This window comes from Cannabis sativa, chromosome 5 (genome assembly GCF_029168945.1).
Source record: "Cannabis sativa cultivar Pink pepper isolate KNU-18-1 chromosome 5, ASM2916894v1, whole genome shotgun sequence".
Lineage (NCBI taxonomy): Eukaryota > Viridiplantae > Streptophyta > Magnoliopsida > Rosales > Cannabaceae > Cannabis > Cannabis sativa.
The window spans coordinates 2,730,048-2,748,446 of record NC_083605.1 but is presented as its reverse complement, the minus strand read 5'-3'; the positions used below and the strand labels follow the sequence as shown (position 1 = coordinate 2,748,446).

Below are 18,399 nucleotides of genomic sequence, written 5' to 3'. Positions count from 1 at the left end.
AGACATTATAACGATAATCATAATAAATAGTAAAAGTTTAAGGAGAAGAAAAGAACTATGATGAAGAACACTTCGAAGCCGCGATCTCTGTCTCTTCCTTGCTCTCTCTCTAAGTTTCTATTAATTCGGTAGCTCTAGGGTTCTTAAATTCGTAGCGTAAAGAACAGCACCTGGATTATCACAATTGGAGAGATAAGAGATCATTGGATCAGTCGATCAAGAATTTTCACTGGGAATAAAGAACATGTTAGAGCCATTTGAAGTGTTTTCTGATTCACATTTTCTTCGAGTTTGGACTCTTCCACCTCGAGTGTGGGCTCCTCCATCGCATGCCATGAACACCAAATAGTCAAGAACAGAAAGAAGAGGAAGAAGAAGGAGCTCACAACAGTGGCTCTGATACCATATTAGCTCATAAGAGCAAAATACAGTAGAAAACGAGAGAGAAAAAACAATCTATTTATTATTGAATGAATCAAGTTGTTACAAATGAGAATTCAACTACTTATAGTAGATGAGATGTAATGTCCCCTCTTCAAGCCTCCATCGGGCCTTTCCCCATATTGGTGACTCTTATACACGGGTATGCCACTCTAGCTGCTTCCTGGACTGATGATTGCTCCTGAGTGTTTTCAATGTACTTTTTCCTCACCCGCACGCTTCCTGGAAAACACTCGTGTTGGTCTGTAGAGCCAGTCATCAATCCAAGAAGCAGTCAAAGTGGCATACTCGTGTATAAGCCTATAAATAAATACTAGAATATTTGTGTCTAAAACTGATTAGTGACAATTTATACAAAAAAATACTATCTTTTAGTTACGAATAACCCAGAATAAGAAAAAAAAAATTACGCACACTGAAAAAAGTGCTATCAAATATTGCTTGTATCACTTTTAGCAAAGCGATCAACAAATATTATTAAGAGTTGAATAGCATCATATATTTTAACAGATGTGAAATCTATGATTATTGAGCTCAAATTCATAATTAGATTGTGAATTCCACTCTACCGAGCACTACCTTATTTTTCAGCTTGTCTTAATTGGGTCATCAGTAATTACTTTAAGGGTTTCCATCATACAGATGGAACCATCTACAGCAAGCTAGCCTTTGGAAAGGCTAAGCCTTTAATTCCTTTCTATAGAGATTGTGGTGGATTTTGAACCTTTAATCCAAATAAAGATGGATGCCAATAACAGAAATCCCTATAACTACACCACACATATGGTCACATGGTTGATCAATCTTGATTAGTGTAGATATAGATGAGTGGATACTAATATATTTTAATATATAGATTTATATAGTGGAAACATTTTATATTATTTGGGTGGTAATTAGGTAGTGTACATTGTTTCTTGCACATTATCATATATTGATCTAGTATTTCATCATTCACCCAAAATAGTAGTTTTAGACATTTTTTAATAACTAACTTCCAAAATTCAAATCTATTGATATTTCTTATAGTATTCGATTTATAGACAAATTTCACTTTATTAATTATAATTAATTAATTAATGGTGGGATGTTGCTTTACTTTTTTATATATGTTATAATAATAATAATAATGGAGCAATAATAATTGATATGAATTAGAACTATAGATAATCATGAATGACGTTTGAACTAAATATTAATTGTTTAAATTATTAATTTATTCTACTGTGTGTTCCATATATGTATATGTATAAATACAAGGTCAAGCAAGCCTAAATTATTCTCATCCCAAAAACACAAACAAAATGCAATGCATAACAGTTAAACACCGATTTTCTCCATTAATAATATTCCCTAATATTTGTAGTAATAGTAATTATTTTGGTATACCTTTTAGACCAAAAATATGTACTAATATTAATACTACAAAATCAAGATTATCAAGTACTTGCTACCCCATCAAATGTTCTGTGGTCCATAACCCTAGTTCTACTACTACTATTGTTAGAAGATCAGGAAACTATGAACCTCCCATTTGGTCTTTTGATTATATTCATTCTCTTTCAAGCAAATATAAGGTCATTTCTTTATATAAGTTTTTTTCTTTGAAATTTATTATATATAATCTCTAATAATAAGTTTTCTTAGAATATCTCCGATAGAGTACTATTATAATAGTGGTATTATAATAGTGGTGTAGTGTTACATTTTAGTATTTTAAAAAACATTAATTCTCCACTGGTGTACTAAATATTGTGTCATCAAATTTGACTAGAAGTTGTGCAAAATTTGGTATAAAATATAGCATTATATGTCAATTTCGGTCCACAATAAATGCAGTTTTTTTAGTTAGATTTAATATAAATATTTTAATTATAAGATTCTCATTAACTGTTTTTTAAATATTTTCATTTATTGATGAACATTATATTTTATTTTTGGTTGTTATTTGCATCTTAAAATTTCATTATATGCATTGGAGCACAATAACAAATATTATAGCAAATATATGTTTTTTTTTTCTCAAAATTAATATGGCACAATATTTACATCTATTGAAAATAGTCTTATTAATTAGTACATGTATATATAATTCTATTATTTTTACTTTCATAATAAGTTAACATCTTATTTACTAATGCATAATTCTATTCTTATATAAAAATATATATATTAATTACTACTATAAAAAATCTTACTTTTAGTCACAACAAAACATGTGACTAAAAGTGAAAAAGTAGTGACTAATTATAAATTATTATTCTTATGACTAAAAGGTCTGTGGCAAAAAGTATTAGTCACAAAAATTCACTACAAGAAAAAACATTTACGATAACACTGAAAAAATGTAATTAAATGTATTTTATAACATTTTAGCAACTGTTAAGACAGGCCATGTAATTAAAAGTATTGACATTTAATTACATTTTTTACATGTTATTAAATAGTATATTATAACATTATTTTAGTGTTATATATTATAAATAGTAACATTAATTTAGTGTTATGGTTTATTATGTTACATTTATTAATAACATTTTCAAAATGTAATCATATATGTTTTAATTACATTATTATTATGTTATATATAAGAAAATATTACATTTTAATATTGTTATAATTTTTTAATAATAACAATTTTTTTAATGTTATCATTCATCTTATGTTATATTCATTTAATAACATTTTAAAAATGTAATCATATAATTTTTTATTACATTATTATTATAATATATATTAAGAAATATTACATTTTAATATTGCTATAATTTCTCAATAATAACACTTTGATCCAAGTACAAAATAACATTAATAAAATCTAATATATTTCTTATACCATCAAAATATTCAATACATGTATCACGAAATTTGGTTCAAGTACAAAATAACATGATAAAAGCTCATGTAATGTCTAATAAAAATCTATTTGTAACATTTATCAATTACTAATTGCACAGATTCATGTCTCTTGATCGTGTCACTATCTCGATCACCTATAGCAATTAGCAGCAGACCTTGAGAGAAATAATGTAGTCTTTTTCCACTTATAATTCGCCATTAAAATCATCCTCTGCTTCATCAATAAACAATCATTTATCTACATGCTTCTTAAGTTTCACATAATGAAGCTGGAACAATCTTGAGTCCAAGTGATACCAAATTTTGTAGAGCTATATGAATCCTACTGTAATCATCACAGCAAAACCACTTGTCCTTTGGGAGTTCCAGTAAGATACGCAAAACTTAGTAAAAAGATACTCAATTGGCAGGAAACTGGTAAAACAGATTGGAAAAATAAATATATTTTGAGTTTGGTCGATGCCAAAATGAAGATCGACTATAAGTTGGTGATGTATACATGTGTGGGAAATATTATAGCTACTCAAACATATTTTCAAACTCCCAAATATATATATATATATATATATATGATTGTAGCGGGGGAAAAAGAAGATAATTTGAATACCTGATAGTGATTCTACCGGCAAAGACGAGACCAAAGAGAAACTGAGATAGAGAAATTGAGATTCCAATTCATAGCATGCCATAATAATTATCACATGTAAATGTAAATTTAAATATAAGCTCATCAGGAAAACAGTACAAGAATAATTTATTCTGTAATGTTAGGTAATTAGTGCACCTGGAAGGATAGAAGGAAAGAGCTACAAATTCAATCAAGCAAATTGATCAGATTTTTTCCATTCAATTCTATTATCCAACCAATAGCAGGAATGAAAGGCAAAGAAACTCCTAAAGCTAACTACAAGAAGCTCTCTGGGACAGAATCTTTTTACAATCTTGCAGGAGCCCAACTGCAAAAGACCATGACCAGCTTGAATCACAGCTATAGTCTGGTGAAAATAAATTATTTCACTTGAGAATTTCGAATCAGTAGTAAGTAAATCAGATAATGATAGTACATGATTTACAGTTTAATCTGTAGTAAGTAACATAATTTTCCTCTGTACTGACCTGAATCCCCGACTCAAACTGATCAGTCCATTCAGTGGGCAGCTGCAATCAATAACATCAATTATTGGAGTCAGAACCAGATATTGCTAATAAAACACCATCTTACCTAAAACAGAATAATAAAAGCAGAAGTAATACTCAATTTACTAAGTTTAAGTAATTATAAGAACATACAACATCAAAAGAGCTTTGCCAGTAGTTGGAGATATTAGGTTCACATTCAGTTGGTTCTTTGAAGACCCATTTGTGACATTTATCAGATGCAACTTTGCCCATCAGCCTGGTCATGATCAAATGAAACCCATCAAAAGAAAAGAAGAAAACACCAGAAAAATTTCACCAAAAATGTAGTCATGTTTATGTGCAGACATATTTTGGTAGGAGCAATTAGATTTTAGATTGTAAGAGGCAGAGAGATTATTAAATTGAAACAACCACAAAAACAGCTACCCAGTACCCACCCTTCTTCATAATTATACATCTGTCATGATACAATGAGGTGACTTCCTCGAGATCCGCCTGCAGATCGTGCAAATATAAGCATGAAATCATAGAAAACAATAAGGTTTAACCACTTCCTTGTAATAATGACTGGGTCCCAAATTATTTATATATATACAATTTGTTGTGACTAAATGTATTTTTAATCACAATACTATTGTGACTAAAACGAAATTAGTCACAACTTGTATCTAAAGACTATGTTTTAGTCACAAGTAACATTTTATTGTGACTAAAAATTACATTTAGTCACAAAAAAATTATGTTGTGACTAAAAAGTTATCACTAAAGGTAGCAATTTTTTGTAGTGTACTTACTAATGCTTAATTCTATTTTTACATACATATAAACATAAGTTAATGTTTTATTTACTAATGCATAATTCTATTCTTATTATAAAAATATATAAGTTAATATTTTAATATTGTAAACGACTTAATTAGTTAACCTAAATTTGTTAATTATGCTCTTTTGAACAATATCATCATCAGAACTTTATTCGATTTATCTATTAAGAGATATTGTTATATGCATGCAGGGAGAAGCTTATACAAATCGACTAAAAAAGCTTGAGAATGATGTGAAAATGATGCTACTTGGCATGGAAATTAATTCTTTAGCCCAACTTGAGTTCATTGATACATTACAAAGACTTGGAATATCTTATCATTTTAAAAATGAAATATATAATATTTTAAAGAAAAAGTACACTAATAATATAAATATTATGAATAAAAACCCTAATTATGACTTATATGCCACTTCTTTGGAATTCAGACTTCTACGCGAATATGGATTTGTAGTACCTCAAGGTAAAGATTAGTATAATTAACTAATTAATAATTTAAATTTTTATGTGATTTATATAGAGCGGATCCACGTAGAAGCGAGGGGGTAATCAATCTCTAAAAAAATTAAAAAAAAAATGTATATTCATTTTAATTAGCTACAATATATATTTGTAATAAAAGATAATATTTATAGATTTTATAGACATATTATTAGTTTTGGTGTAATTGTATAGAATACATATATGATAGAAGTTAAGGGTTTAAATTCTTACTAAAAAAATATTACTTCTCCTCATTTTAAATCTTAGATCCGTCACTATTATTTATAATAAATCATTTTTATTTTTGTGATATTATTATTGCAGAAATTTTCAATGATTTTAAGGATGATGAGACAGCAGAGTTCAAGGCAAGTATAAGTGATGATATTATGGGAGCATTGGCTTTATATGAAGCTTCATTTTATGGGAAAAATGGTGAAAGTGTTTTGGAAGAAGCAAGAATTTTCACAACCAAATGTCTTGAAAAATACAAAATATTGTCAAGTAATAATAATAATAATAATAATAATAATAATAATAATAATAATAATAATAATAATAATAATAATGTTATGGATATATTATTATTAGTGGATCATGCTTTGGAAATGCCACTTCATTGGAGAATCACAAAATCAGAAGCTAGATGGTTCATTGAAGAAATATATGAGAAAAAACAAGACATGATGATGAATTCTACTTTGCTTGAGTTTGCCAAATTGGATTTCAACATTGTGCAATCAACATATCAAGAAGAGCTCAAATATCTCTCTAGGTAATAATTATATATATATAACTATATTAATTGGATTTTTTTCTATTTAGCAAATTGTGTCTAATACCACCTAAAAATAATGTTTTACGAATGAGTTTTACTATTTGGTACCATGACTAGCATTATTTGGTGTCTTACGATTAGTTAGTGATATTTTATAAAAATTATTGTATTAAATTATATAGGATCTAATAGTATTTAATTGCACTAATAGCGATATAATACTTTAGAGAGTGCTAGACACTCTACTCACTACAAAATAAAAATTATCTTTAGTAACAATCTTTTAGTCACAATATAATTTTTTTGTGACTAAATGTGACTTTTATTCACAACAAGTTACTTGTGACTAAAACATAGTATATTAATTCAAGTTGTTATTTATTTAGTTTTAGTCACAACAAATTATGATTTTTGTGACTAATACTTTTAGTTACAAACAATTTAGTCACAACATAAAAATGATAATTTATATAATTAGTCATAATTTTTTTACTTTTTATAAGTCACAAGTTTTTAACATTTCTCTTTACGAATAATTAACAGTATGACACCTCATAGCGCGGTATTATTATAAGCACAACTACTAATAGCCTCTAAGGATTTTGCTTGTATTATTGAATATGTACAATATATGTATGGCAATATAGAGATTGCATATTGTTGAATTTCAAGTGGTTTTGATCATATATTTGTGTGTATATATATAAATGTAATTAATTATATATAAAGGTGGTGGAAGCATTCTAAACTTGAAGAGAAATTGCCTTTCGTTAGAGATAGATTGGTGGAGTGTTTCTTATGGCAAGTTGGAGTAAGATTTGAGCCACAATTCAGTTACTTTAGAATAATGGATACAAAACTCTATGTTCTATTAACAATAATTGATGATATGCATGACATTTATGGAACATTGGAGGAACTACAACTTTTCACTAATGCTCTTCAAAGGTAATTACCTAATACCTAATTAATTAGTATATTATAATGATATCACATTTTTTTATTACCTGTTATAACAGATTACTAATTAGTAAAAATTTAATTTTTAGATTTCAATTAATTATAATTAATTATATGCTTAAAATAAATTATTTTTTAAATTTTAATAAAACTTTTTTATTTTTATTTATAAGGAAATAGATAAACTAAGGCAAAGTATGAGATTGAAAGTAATTCATTAATTATTTTTATTTATTTTATAAATTAATCGCAAGTGTATAACAATAATATCAAAAGACTAAAAGTAAATGTAACCATCATGATTAAATATTTGTATGTAATCATGGAAACCTCCTCTCTTTCTCTCTATATATATATATGTATATTAAACAAAATTAAACTTATATTTGTGTAAAAATTCAATTGGTTTTCAGATGGGATTTGAAAGAATTAGATAAGTTACCAGATTATATGAAGACAGCTTTCTACTTTACATACAATTTCACAAATGAATTGGCATTTGATGTATTACAAGAACATGGTTTTGTTCACATTGAATACTTCAAGAAACTGGTAAGTTTGTATTGGGTTTTTTAGTTGTAATATATTGCATGTTTAATACTATTATATCTTTTTTATCTTTAATTAATATATATGTATGTAGATGGTAGAGTTGTGTAAACATCATTTGCAAGAGGCAAAATGGTTTTATAGTAGATACAAACCAACATTGCAAGAATATGTTGAGAATGGATGGTTGTCTGTGGGAGGACAAGTTATTCTTATGCATGCATATTTCGCTTTTACAAATCCTGTTACCAAAGAGGCATTGGAATGTCTAAAAGACGGTCATCCTAACATAGTTCGCCATGCATCGATAATATTACGACTTGCAGATGATCTAGGAACATTGTCGGTAAGCTAGAATATATATTTACAATGTGGAAATTATTATTATTATTATTATTATTATTATTTAACTTTATTAATTGATTAGGATGAAATGAAAAGAGGCGATGTTCCTAAATCAATTCAATGTTATATGCACGATACTGGTGCTTCTGAAGATGAAGCTCGTGAGCACATAAAATATTTAATAAGTGAATCATGGAAGGAGATGAATAATGAAGATGGAAATATTAACTCTTTTTTCTCAAATGAATTTGTTCAAGTTTGCAAAAATCTTGGTAGAGCGTCACAATTCATGTATCAGTATGGCGATGGACATGCTTCTCAGAATAATCTATCGAAAGAGCGCGTTTTAGGGTTGATTATTACTCCTATCCCCATGTAAACTATGATTAAATGTTTGTTTTTCTAATCATAGCTAGCCCTATTTTGTTTTTAATAAAAGGCTAGCTATATGATTACAAATGGTACCCAATGCAAATTAATTACAAAGCATTTTCTTCTCTAAGCTGATTTAGTTGTTTGCTTCTAGTTCTACATTGTACACATGCCTACAAATTAAGTGAGTTAAGTCATAGAATGAACATAATTGTGGGGGTATACATATAAGATTTTTTGTCCCAAAAAAATCATAGTTAGAGGGACCATTTCGCATAAGAAAAAAGTTAGAGGACCAATATACACAAACATTTTAGGGGGCTGATTGATAAGTAAATAAGCCTAATATATATAAAAAGTAAAAGAATAAAGCGCATTTAGAAGACAATAAGTGTAATATTATTTTGGAAAATGCTAAGGAGCACTTTAAGTTAAAAGTGTCAAAACAGAGTTATTAGTGTGCATTTCAATATATATCTAGGTGGATTTGTAAAAGGTAGATTTATTTACAATATTATGATATGTCAAGACTTGGTTAGACATGGAGGGAGTCTACCAAAGCTAATTGCATGATCAAGTTAGATTTACAAAAGGAAATTTGAAATTGTATGCATTATAGGAATTAAAATTGATCCACTAATTTAAAACTATACAAAATTTGTAAAATGGGATAAATTTTACTAAAACCCAATTTTACCCCCTCATTCTAAATTGACTCTCTCTCTCTCTCTCTCTCTCTCTCTCTCTCTCTCTCTCTCTCTCTCTCTCTCTCCTTTCTATTTCGAATTCCCACCATCCACACGGACCGAACCATTCCCCCACTCGACCGATGAACCCACCACCCCACGGACCGAACCCACCACCTATAACCGAACCCATTACCCCACGGCGCTCCCCCACCGACCCACGACGCATCCACGACGCACCCCCAACCAAATCGGACACAATGTCAAAGGTGAGTTCGTGTTCCGTTTTAGGAAGAATTATTATTTGAGCCCAATAAATGTGTATAGACACGATTAGTTAGTGATATTTTATAAAAATTATTGTATTAAATTATATAGGATCTAATAGTACTTAATTGCACTAATAGCGATATAATACTTTAGAGAGTGCTAGACACCCTACTCACTACAAAATAAAAATTATCTTTAGTAACAATCTTTTAGTCACAATATAATTTTTTTGTGACTAAATGTGACTTTTATTCACAACAAGTTACTTGTGACTAAAACATAGTATATTAATTCAAGTTGTTATTTATTTAGTTTTAGTCACAACAAATTATGATTTTTGTGACTAATACTTTTAGTTACAAACCATTTAGTCACAACATAAAAATGATAATTTATATAATTAGTCATAATTTTTTTACTTTTTATAAGTCACAAGTTTTTAACATTTCTCTTTACGAATAATTAACAGTATGACACCTCATAGCGCGGTATTATTATAAGCACAACTACTAATAGCCTCTAAGGATTTTGCTTGTATTATTGAATATGTACAATATATGTATGGCAATATAGAGATTGCATATTGTTGAATTTCAAGTGGTTTTGATCATATATTTGTGTGTATATATATAAATGTAATTAATTATATATAAAGGTGGTGGAAGCATTCTAAACTTGGAGAGAAATTGCCTTTCGTTAGAGATAGATTGATGGAGTGTTTCATGTGGCAAGTTGGAATAAGATTTGAGCCAGAATTCAGTTACTTTAGAATAATTGCTACACAAATCTATGTTCTAATCACAATAATTGATGATATGCATGACATATATGCAACTTTGGAGGAACTACAACTTTTCGCTAATGCTCTTCAAAGGTAACCTAATTAATTAATTAATTATACTTAACTACACTATTAATTTAAGGGTAAATATTATTTTAGACTGTGTATTTTATAAAAATTATTGATTGGGTCTTCTGCTTTGTTAAATGATAATATATTCGAGCCTTATATTTTTCAAAATAGTATAAAATAGATCCAGAGCTTAATTTTTTGTCAAATAAAAACTTAACAATACATAAACTGAACTGAAAATGTTATGACAAGAATAATTACATTTTTTACATCTATATATTCATGTTAGAAAATGATTTCAGGTTGGTTATACTAAAAAAAAACGAAAAAATTGAGTTCACGATCAATTTTGTACTATTTTGAAAAACACGGGGTCTAAATTGTATCATTTAATAAAAATAGAGAGTCTAATCTATAACTTTTACAAAATATGGGATCCAAAATGATATTTTACTTAATTTAATTATACAATCATTTACTACTTAATTTTTTTGTTTTAAAACTTAAATAGAATTTATTAAATTGGTTTGCAGGTGGGATTTGAAAGTAATAGATGAGTTACCGGATTACATGAAGATGGCTTTCCTCATTTTATACAATTTCACAAATGAAATGGTGTTTAATGTATTAGGAGAACATGGTTTTGTTAACCTTGAATACTTCAAGAAATTGGTATGTTGGTACATATAAAATTCATATGTTATTTTAAAATATATATTTTGAGCATTGCTATTAGGTATTAATAGTATCCAGTACTATTTAAAGGTGGTGTCTTACAATTGTTTAATAATATTACACGAAAAGTTATCATGTTAAATTATATGAGATCTGATACTTAATTGCATTAGTAGCGATATATCATATTAGAAGGTGTTAGGCACCACTGAAATTTTTTCAAATTTCTCTAATATTTTTCATGTGAATAATTATATGCAGTGGATAGACATATGTAAACATCAATTGCAGGAGGCAAAATGGTTCTATAGTGGATACCAACCAACATTGCAAGAATATACTGAAAATGCTTGGATTTCAGTAGGAGGACCAGCTTTTCTTATGCATGCTTATTTCTGTTTTACAAATCTCATAACAAATGAAGAAGTGGAATGTCTTAAAGAGGGTTATCCCAATATTGTTCGACATGGATCCCTAATATTACGACTTGCGGATGATCTAGGAACATGTTCGGTACGTAAGCTCATATTTCGTATCTTGTGTTTTATTAAAATACAGATTGGATGTATATTTCAAATTCGATAAACACATTAAATAGTACTCTTATTATTTTTAAAAAATTTGTTAATGATAATGTTTATAATAATAGTAATCATTTATTTAATAGGATGAAATGAAAAGAGGCGATGTTCCTACATCAATTCAATGTTACATGCATGATACTGGTGTTTCTGAAGACGAAGCTCGTGAGCACATCAAGCATTTGATAAGCGAATCATGGAAGGAGATGAATAATGAAAATGGAGATCATAATTCTTCTTTCTCCAAAGAATTTGTTCATGTTTGCAAAAATCTTGGTAGAGCGTCACAATTTATTTACCAATATGGAGATGGACATGCTTCTCAAAATACTCTATCAAAAGATCGTATTTTTAAAATTATTATTAATCCTTTCCCCTATAAATTATGATTATAGATGTATTATGGTATTGACATTAATAATAATTACATAAATAAAATAAAATTATCTATTATATGTATATGTTGAACTTTGTGGTGGTGAAAGTACGATTAAAGTAAATTGAGATGAATCAATTTAACTTTTTAATTAATAATATGTTTTTTTCTTCTATTGTTTATTTATTTTTATTATGAGCTTCAACTCTAACTGAAGTGACGTAATTAACTAGTTGCTGGAGGTTGTTTTTTTCTTCGTCCAGGCCCGCCAGCCTTCTTTGGATTTAGGTGTGGCTTGGTCGGGTTTGTACTTGTAGTTTTGCTACTTTAGTCCTGTCTTGTAACATAGTTTTGAATATCTTTTGTTTAGGATACTGGGATTAGTCATTTTTACTGTGACATGGTTTTGTTTTATTTTATTTTGTTGTTGATTTGTCTTCTTTGGTCTTTGATGACTCGTCATCAAATCATTGTTAGTGGTTGGGAATAACAAGTTATTTGTGGCTGAAAGGGTTGTTAGTGGTTGTCATAGTCAGAGTCCTGTGATCCGAAGGGGAAAGACCGGGAGTTGTACAATCCCCCATCGCCTGGGAAAGGTCATGTGTGATGATTCTGGGACTACATAGTTGAAGAGGACTTAAATGGATTGATTGGTACTACCTATATCAACAAAATGCATCTTATTATTTTTCGGTAGCCCATCACGAAAGAACTCCACTGTTAAGCGTGCTTGACTTGGAGTAATTTCAGGATGGGTGACCTCCTAGGAAGTTTTCCCAAGAAGTGTGCGAGTGAGAACAAAGCACGCTGGAAATACTCATGTTGGTTTGTAGGGTTAGTTGTCATTCCATGAAGCAGCCAAAGTAGAGTACTCGTGTCTAAGATTCATCATTCAGTGGGTGTAAGGGCCCAATAGAAGCTTGAAGCGGGGACGTTACAAAAGTTGTAATGAACGTATGATTTAGATATGGATTAGTGGGGCCATAGATATTAATTGTTGTTATTTAATGATTATATGTGAATATTATACGTGATGTGGGTCCCATTTTTTAGAATGGGCATTAGAATTATAATTTTTTAATTTTGGAGAAATTATTTAACTCTACAAATGTTATTTATATCAAATGCAAAATATGTAATTTTTGTGATTCTAGCCCGGTGGCGATGGAAAATGCAACGGAGGGTCGTCAAACATAGAATCTTTTTATTCTTGAGAGTAATAGCAGGTTGAGTTCAAGTTTCGGGTTTAGGCGGGGTAATGGTATCGGACCATTTTACCCCTAAACCATTCTTTGAGTTAGGTATTAAGACAATGGTAGAATTGGAATTTTACGCTTGATGATAGGTGGCTTTAGAGAGTATGGACAGCGGGCATTTAGAAATTTAGAGATAAACTAAGTTTATCTAAAAAGAGAATTAAATTAAAGAAAAAAAATATTAGAAGATAAGTGTAAAATCCCATTTCTTTAGCTTTCTCTCGTTTATGTAGCAGCCCTAGAACGAAGGGATTTCTTCAATTTTCCTTTGTTGATTCTAGAAGAAATTCAAGGGTTAAGAAGAAGCTTTGGAAGAGAAAAACTAAGGTGAGCCCTAGAACTATTTTTTTTTCCCAAGTTTTGAAGTTATGCTTGAAATGTTGATTTAGTTACTGTTTTGTTAGGGTTTCGGTTAGAATTGATTTCTGTATATTAGGATTGGTGTTTTATGCTTAACTGGGTTGTTGTTATTGAATAATTATGAGGTTGAGCATGTTTGAGTTCTAAGAACTCAAACTTGACTCAACAATGGCATGTTCAGTTTTAGGAGGTGTTTCTTACTGTTATTGCTTGGAAACTGTTATGGGATGTTATTGCAAGTGTTTTGGAGAATTTGGTTTAGTTTGGGGAAGTTTTGAGTGATTTTTCAGGGTTTTTACATTTTTTGTAAGAGAACTGGTTAACCGGTTTTGTAGAACCAGTCAACCGTTTCCCCCAGGCAGGGTCTCGAAAACCGATTCACCGGTTGGGGAATCCGGTCTATCAGTTGGGGCAGGCCCAAAACCCAAATTTTCATGTTATCTCAAAATTTAGAGCGTTTTCATGTTGTTTATCATTAGGGCTACCTCTGATTTTAACTTTAGGTTCCTGGAAGGGTTTATTCAAGTTGTTTACCCATTTATGTGAATGTGACACAGGGCCTCCGTTCAGGTTGAGAATTTTCTATTCAAGTCGACCCGGCACGCTTGAATCTGGTAACGAGGTAAGATTTGCATAAAGTAAGTATATGTATGTGTGTATGTGTATTATATGCATGCAATTATTTAATCCATACACTATCAATACTAGTACAGAGGCGGTACTGAGTGCATGTGGTATAGCTTGTGTTACATAAGAGTACCAACTAGTATTACCGACACTAGTACAGTTAGGTGTGTAGTGCATGCAGTGTAATACTTAGTAGTACTCGGGATACAGTTCATACCCTACCAACACTAGTACAGTGACGGCACGTAGTGCATGTGGTACAGTGGTCGTACCTTAGTTAAGAATATTCTTGATCATTTGATAAAACTTGTAATTAGGCATATGAGAGCCTAATTATGAGTCATTATTAGCACATAGTATATTTTATGCATATCTTACTGAGTTTGTTGACTCACCAGTGTGTTACCATGTGTAGGTAAAGGAAGAGCTAAGGCAGAGGAGCAGTGAGTTTGGAGCTCGGTAGTGATTGTACATATCGCGGCAATACAGCCTGGAGGGTTCTGGTCTTAAAACATTTTGGGTCAAATTTTTGTAGTCACCATATGACATATAATAGAATACGTTATGTTTGTGAAAATCATCTTTTGAAATCGGGATTCCGGCTTTGTAAAATTATATATATGTTTATATTTAGTTTATATGATTAAAGTTTAAATCCAAGTGATTTCTAAATTGGGGGTTACAATAATGCAATTACGTACCTTGCACAATAGTTGAGTGCTAAAGTTAAGTGGTTGAATGAACTTACTACAACAGTTTGTACTGATGTATATTCTGAGCGCTGGAGAAAAATGAATATAAGTATTCTTAAGGTTAACTGTGTTGTTGCAATCTCTTTCATCTGATTTTATTTTAGTTTTTTTTGTCATCAAACGATTTGGGAATCAGGCAACTAATTGGTTGATCATTTTTCTGAATCCCTAGTCGTGTTTTCAATGAGGGAGATAGAACAACCTCAACCATATATAAAATACAAAAATGAAGGATTTCTTTTTATTAGATAGAAAAATTAAGTATAGAAACTCAAATCTTCCAAATAATACTCATTCATGGGTAATACACATTAAGAGTACACCCATATATATAAGATGAATAAAATGAAAAAATTGATCAGGTACAAATGATGTTAAACAATCTTGATTATACAATTTTATCTTTAGAATATGTCTGTTTAAATTAATATTTATCCCTTTCCATTTTAAATTACAAATCACGTTATACAAAAGGAGGAAGTAATTAATATTTTTCTAGAGTGACATCAAAAATACCCGAGCTAGATCTATAAGCCATGCCCTAACACTCTTTTTGAGTTGAGCCGTTGAGTTGTGTAAGAATAGTTAGTTATGATAGTTAGGAGTTAATATAGGTTTAGAGTTTGTTACACTTGTACAGTTATATTATTTCTATTTCTAGTTTGTTAGCTCTCTAGAGCTTGTATAAATATTTTACTCAATTCATGATTCAATAACAAGATTTTTCTTTCTATCTTGATCTTTCAAAGTCTTTCTCTTTCTCTATCTTTCTTCCCTTTCTGTTATTCATTGTTCATTAGCTATGGTGAGACATGGGAATAGTTCCAACATTGTATCAAAACTATTTTCGTAATTAATGGTGAATATGGCAAGCACTGGTGTTGGTAACACCATCTACGTTTCCTTCAACTCCACCAAACCTTCCTTTTGCGACAGCAAGAACTAGAGCTCGAGAGGCAAAGGATCATCCAGTCTATTCAATCACACTCTATCGATCAAGCTCAATGATCATAATTTCCTCTTCTGGAAACAAGAGATCTTGGCAGCAATTCGAGGCAATTGACTGTAGAAGTACATTCAAGATGTCACTCCACTGCCGAAATATCAAAATGATGCATATCAAGTTGCTCGGGTGGTTAATCTAGCTTTTCAGGAGTGGGAGGTTCATGATCAGTTGTTAGTATCTTGGCTTTCTATCCTCCATGTCTGAGAGCTTGCTCACTCGGATGGATAAGCTTCAGAATCTCAGGAAAGACACCTTGTCCCTCAACGTATATCTTCTTAAAGTAAAGCAACATGTCGATCTGTTGGCTTTTATTGGAAAGGTTCTTTCTACTTGAGATCACATTGTTACAATCTTCAAAAGATTACAAAGTGAATATGACTTTCATCATATCTTCCAAGATTTGAATAGAAGAATATCCAATTGCTAAAATTGAAGCGCTTCTTCTAGCCTCAGAATCAAGAATTGAAAAGACTAATAAGGAGATTAATCTCAGTGTGAATCTTGTTGTTGCTAACAATGATTCAAATCTTGAATCTCAGTGACCGCATGTAGCAAACTTAGCTCCTTTGCAATCACAATAATTTCAAGAAAGAGCTTCTCGAGGTGAGTTTCCCTTTAATCATCATAACTATCCTTCATTTAATTCATCTAGTTTTCATACCAATAGAGGATCTTCATTTAATTCTGGTCAAGGAGGTCCCAATTTTAAGCATAGTGGAAGGTTTCCTCCAACATAAAATAGACCTCAGTGCCAATTCTATCATAAATTTGGTCACATGGCTTTTGAATGTTTCTACAGATTTGATAAGAGTTTCACTAGAATCTTGTCAGCCTCTTAGGATTCCACTTCTATGCAACCTCATGTTGCTCAGACTACTCACAGTGGAAATGGAAATTGGTATCCTAATTCTAGTGCAACTAATCATTATACACAATCTAATGCACAGTTGGTATTACAATGAAAAGGATTGGCTATATGTTGGTAATGGATCAGGTTTGACAATTCAACATACTAGATATATTTTTCTTAATTCTAACAGTTCAGATAAACTTTTGATTCTTAATATACGATCCATATTCTACAAAATCTATTTTGACGCGTCTTTTTTATTGAAAAATGTTTCCATTGATCCCAACACCTTAATAAGATTCAAAACGACCCAAGAACACAACCCCAATGCGTCGAATTGGGTTGTCTTCTCCAATCCCAGTGTACCGTCTTTAATGGTGTCGAAAATGGCACAGTTCGTTACGCGCACCATTTTGTTTTGTTTCCTTACATTCCCGAGAGTCCCTTATAAGATCTAAAACTACCTTTGGTAAACCCATAAACGACTTAAACACATTCAAATTTAAGATTGCTCAAGAATATCTATGAACGTGCATGAAAATGGTGAATTTTGTTCTCGGTATTCCCAAACTATTTCAATGCACTCAAATCCTTTCTTAGAGCCTAGGAAACCCAATAAAAACTCTCAAAATAACCCATAACATTCCCAACCCTCACACACTTGGATCTCTCTTGACTTTTTTACAAGAAGCATTATTTTTCTTTTTATTTTCTTAGAGCGCCGCGACCTTTAACAAAAGGTCGTGGTTCTTAATTTTTTCTCAAACTCGAGCTTTTTTGAATGATTGGAGAGTTGTGACTAAGAGATAGCTTCAACTCTTTACGCTGAAAATTGGAAAAACTAATTTTTCGAGATTTACGAGCCGCACCAAGCCATGAAATCTATTCCTAAGATTCTTTTTCCATGATTTGATTATTTTCATCGAAAAGAAATTCAAAAAAGATCAATTTTCACCTAAACGTGTAATTTCTTCTTCTATATCACCTAAAATTCACAAAAAAAAAAATAAAAACAAGTTCAAACCTAAACAATAATACATAAAAATTACTAAAAATACTTTTAAAATTAGACTCTTAAACAAATAAAAATATACTTATAATTTTAATTATTATTTTCTTTGTTTTTAGTCTACATTTAAGTTAATAATTAGTAATTATCAATTTATTTTAATTTTTCCCCCGAACTTTGACATGTATTAAATCATACTCCTTGAACTTTTTTTGGCGTTAAAAATTCCCCCCTCAACTATTAAGATTGTTAGATTTAAGGACTTTTATCTAATTTTAGTAAAAAAATTCTAACACAGATGAAAGTTCAGGGACATGATTTAGTACATATCAAAGTTTGAGAGGA

General features: G+C 30.2%; 2 protein-coding genes and 1 long non-coding RNA gene across 7 annotated transcripts; 2 read left to right on the top strand and 1 right to left on the bottom strand.

Moving 5' to 3' along the window:
* The first annotated feature begins 1,736 nt into the window (after window positions 1–1,736).
* Window positions 1,737–12,808, top strand: LOC115716066 ((-)-limonene synthase, chloroplastic-like). Of its 2 annotated transcripts, none has more exons than XM_061115238.1 (7): window positions 1,737–2,018; window positions 5,456–5,729; window positions 6,074–6,524; window positions 10,365–10,583; window positions 11,096–11,234; window positions 11,499–11,750; window positions 11,905–12,808. In XM_061115238.1, exons 1-7 carry the CDS (start codon window positions 1,746–1,748, stop codon window positions 12,205–12,207), a joined length of 1,911 nt encoding a protein of 636 aa, XP_060971221.1. In that variant the 5' UTR covers window positions 1,737–1,745; the 3' UTR covers window positions 12,208–12,808. The 2 variants fall into 2 exon arrangements, with proteins under 2 accessions (XP_060971221.1, XP_060971222.1); XM_061115239.1 differs by lacking the exons at window positions 10,365–10,583; window positions 11,096–11,234; window positions 11,499–11,750; window positions 11,905–12,808 and adding exons at window positions 7,257–7,475; window positions 7,901–8,039; window positions 8,131–8,382; window positions 8,464–8,883.
* Window positions 3,253–4,944, bottom strand: LOC133037765 (protein RICE SALT SENSITIVE 3-like). Of its 4 annotated transcripts, none has more exons than XM_061115241.1 (6): window positions 4,878–4,944; window positions 4,591–4,696; window positions 4,417–4,458; window positions 4,209–4,295; window positions 3,908–4,026; window positions 3,253–3,714 (listed from the first exon to the last, which is right to left on the bottom strand). In XM_061115241.1, exons 1-5 carry the CDS (start codon window positions 4,895–4,897, stop codon window positions 3,976–3,978), a joined length of 306 nt encoding a protein of 101 aa, XP_060971224.1. In that variant the 5' UTR covers window positions 4,898–4,944; the 3' UTR covers window positions 3,253–3,714; window positions 3,908–3,975. The 4 variants fall into 4 exon arrangements, with proteins under 4 accessions (XP_060971224.1, XP_060971226.1, XP_060971225.1 ...); XM_061115243.1 differs by having other exon boundaries at window positions 4,193–4,295; window positions 4,878–4,943; XM_061115242.1 differs by having other exon boundaries at window positions 4,874–4,937.
* Window positions 12,809–12,813: 5 nt separating the features above from the next.
* On the top strand, window positions 12,814–15,295 carry LOC115717349 (uncharacterized). The gene is made up of 3 exons (XR_004011739.2): window positions 12,814–13,777; window positions 14,368–14,432; window positions 14,853–15,295. It is a non-coding gene; the product is annotated as an uncharacterized LOC115717349 (long non-coding RNA).
* The last annotated feature ends 3,104 nt before the right edge of the window (window positions 15,296–18,399 follow it).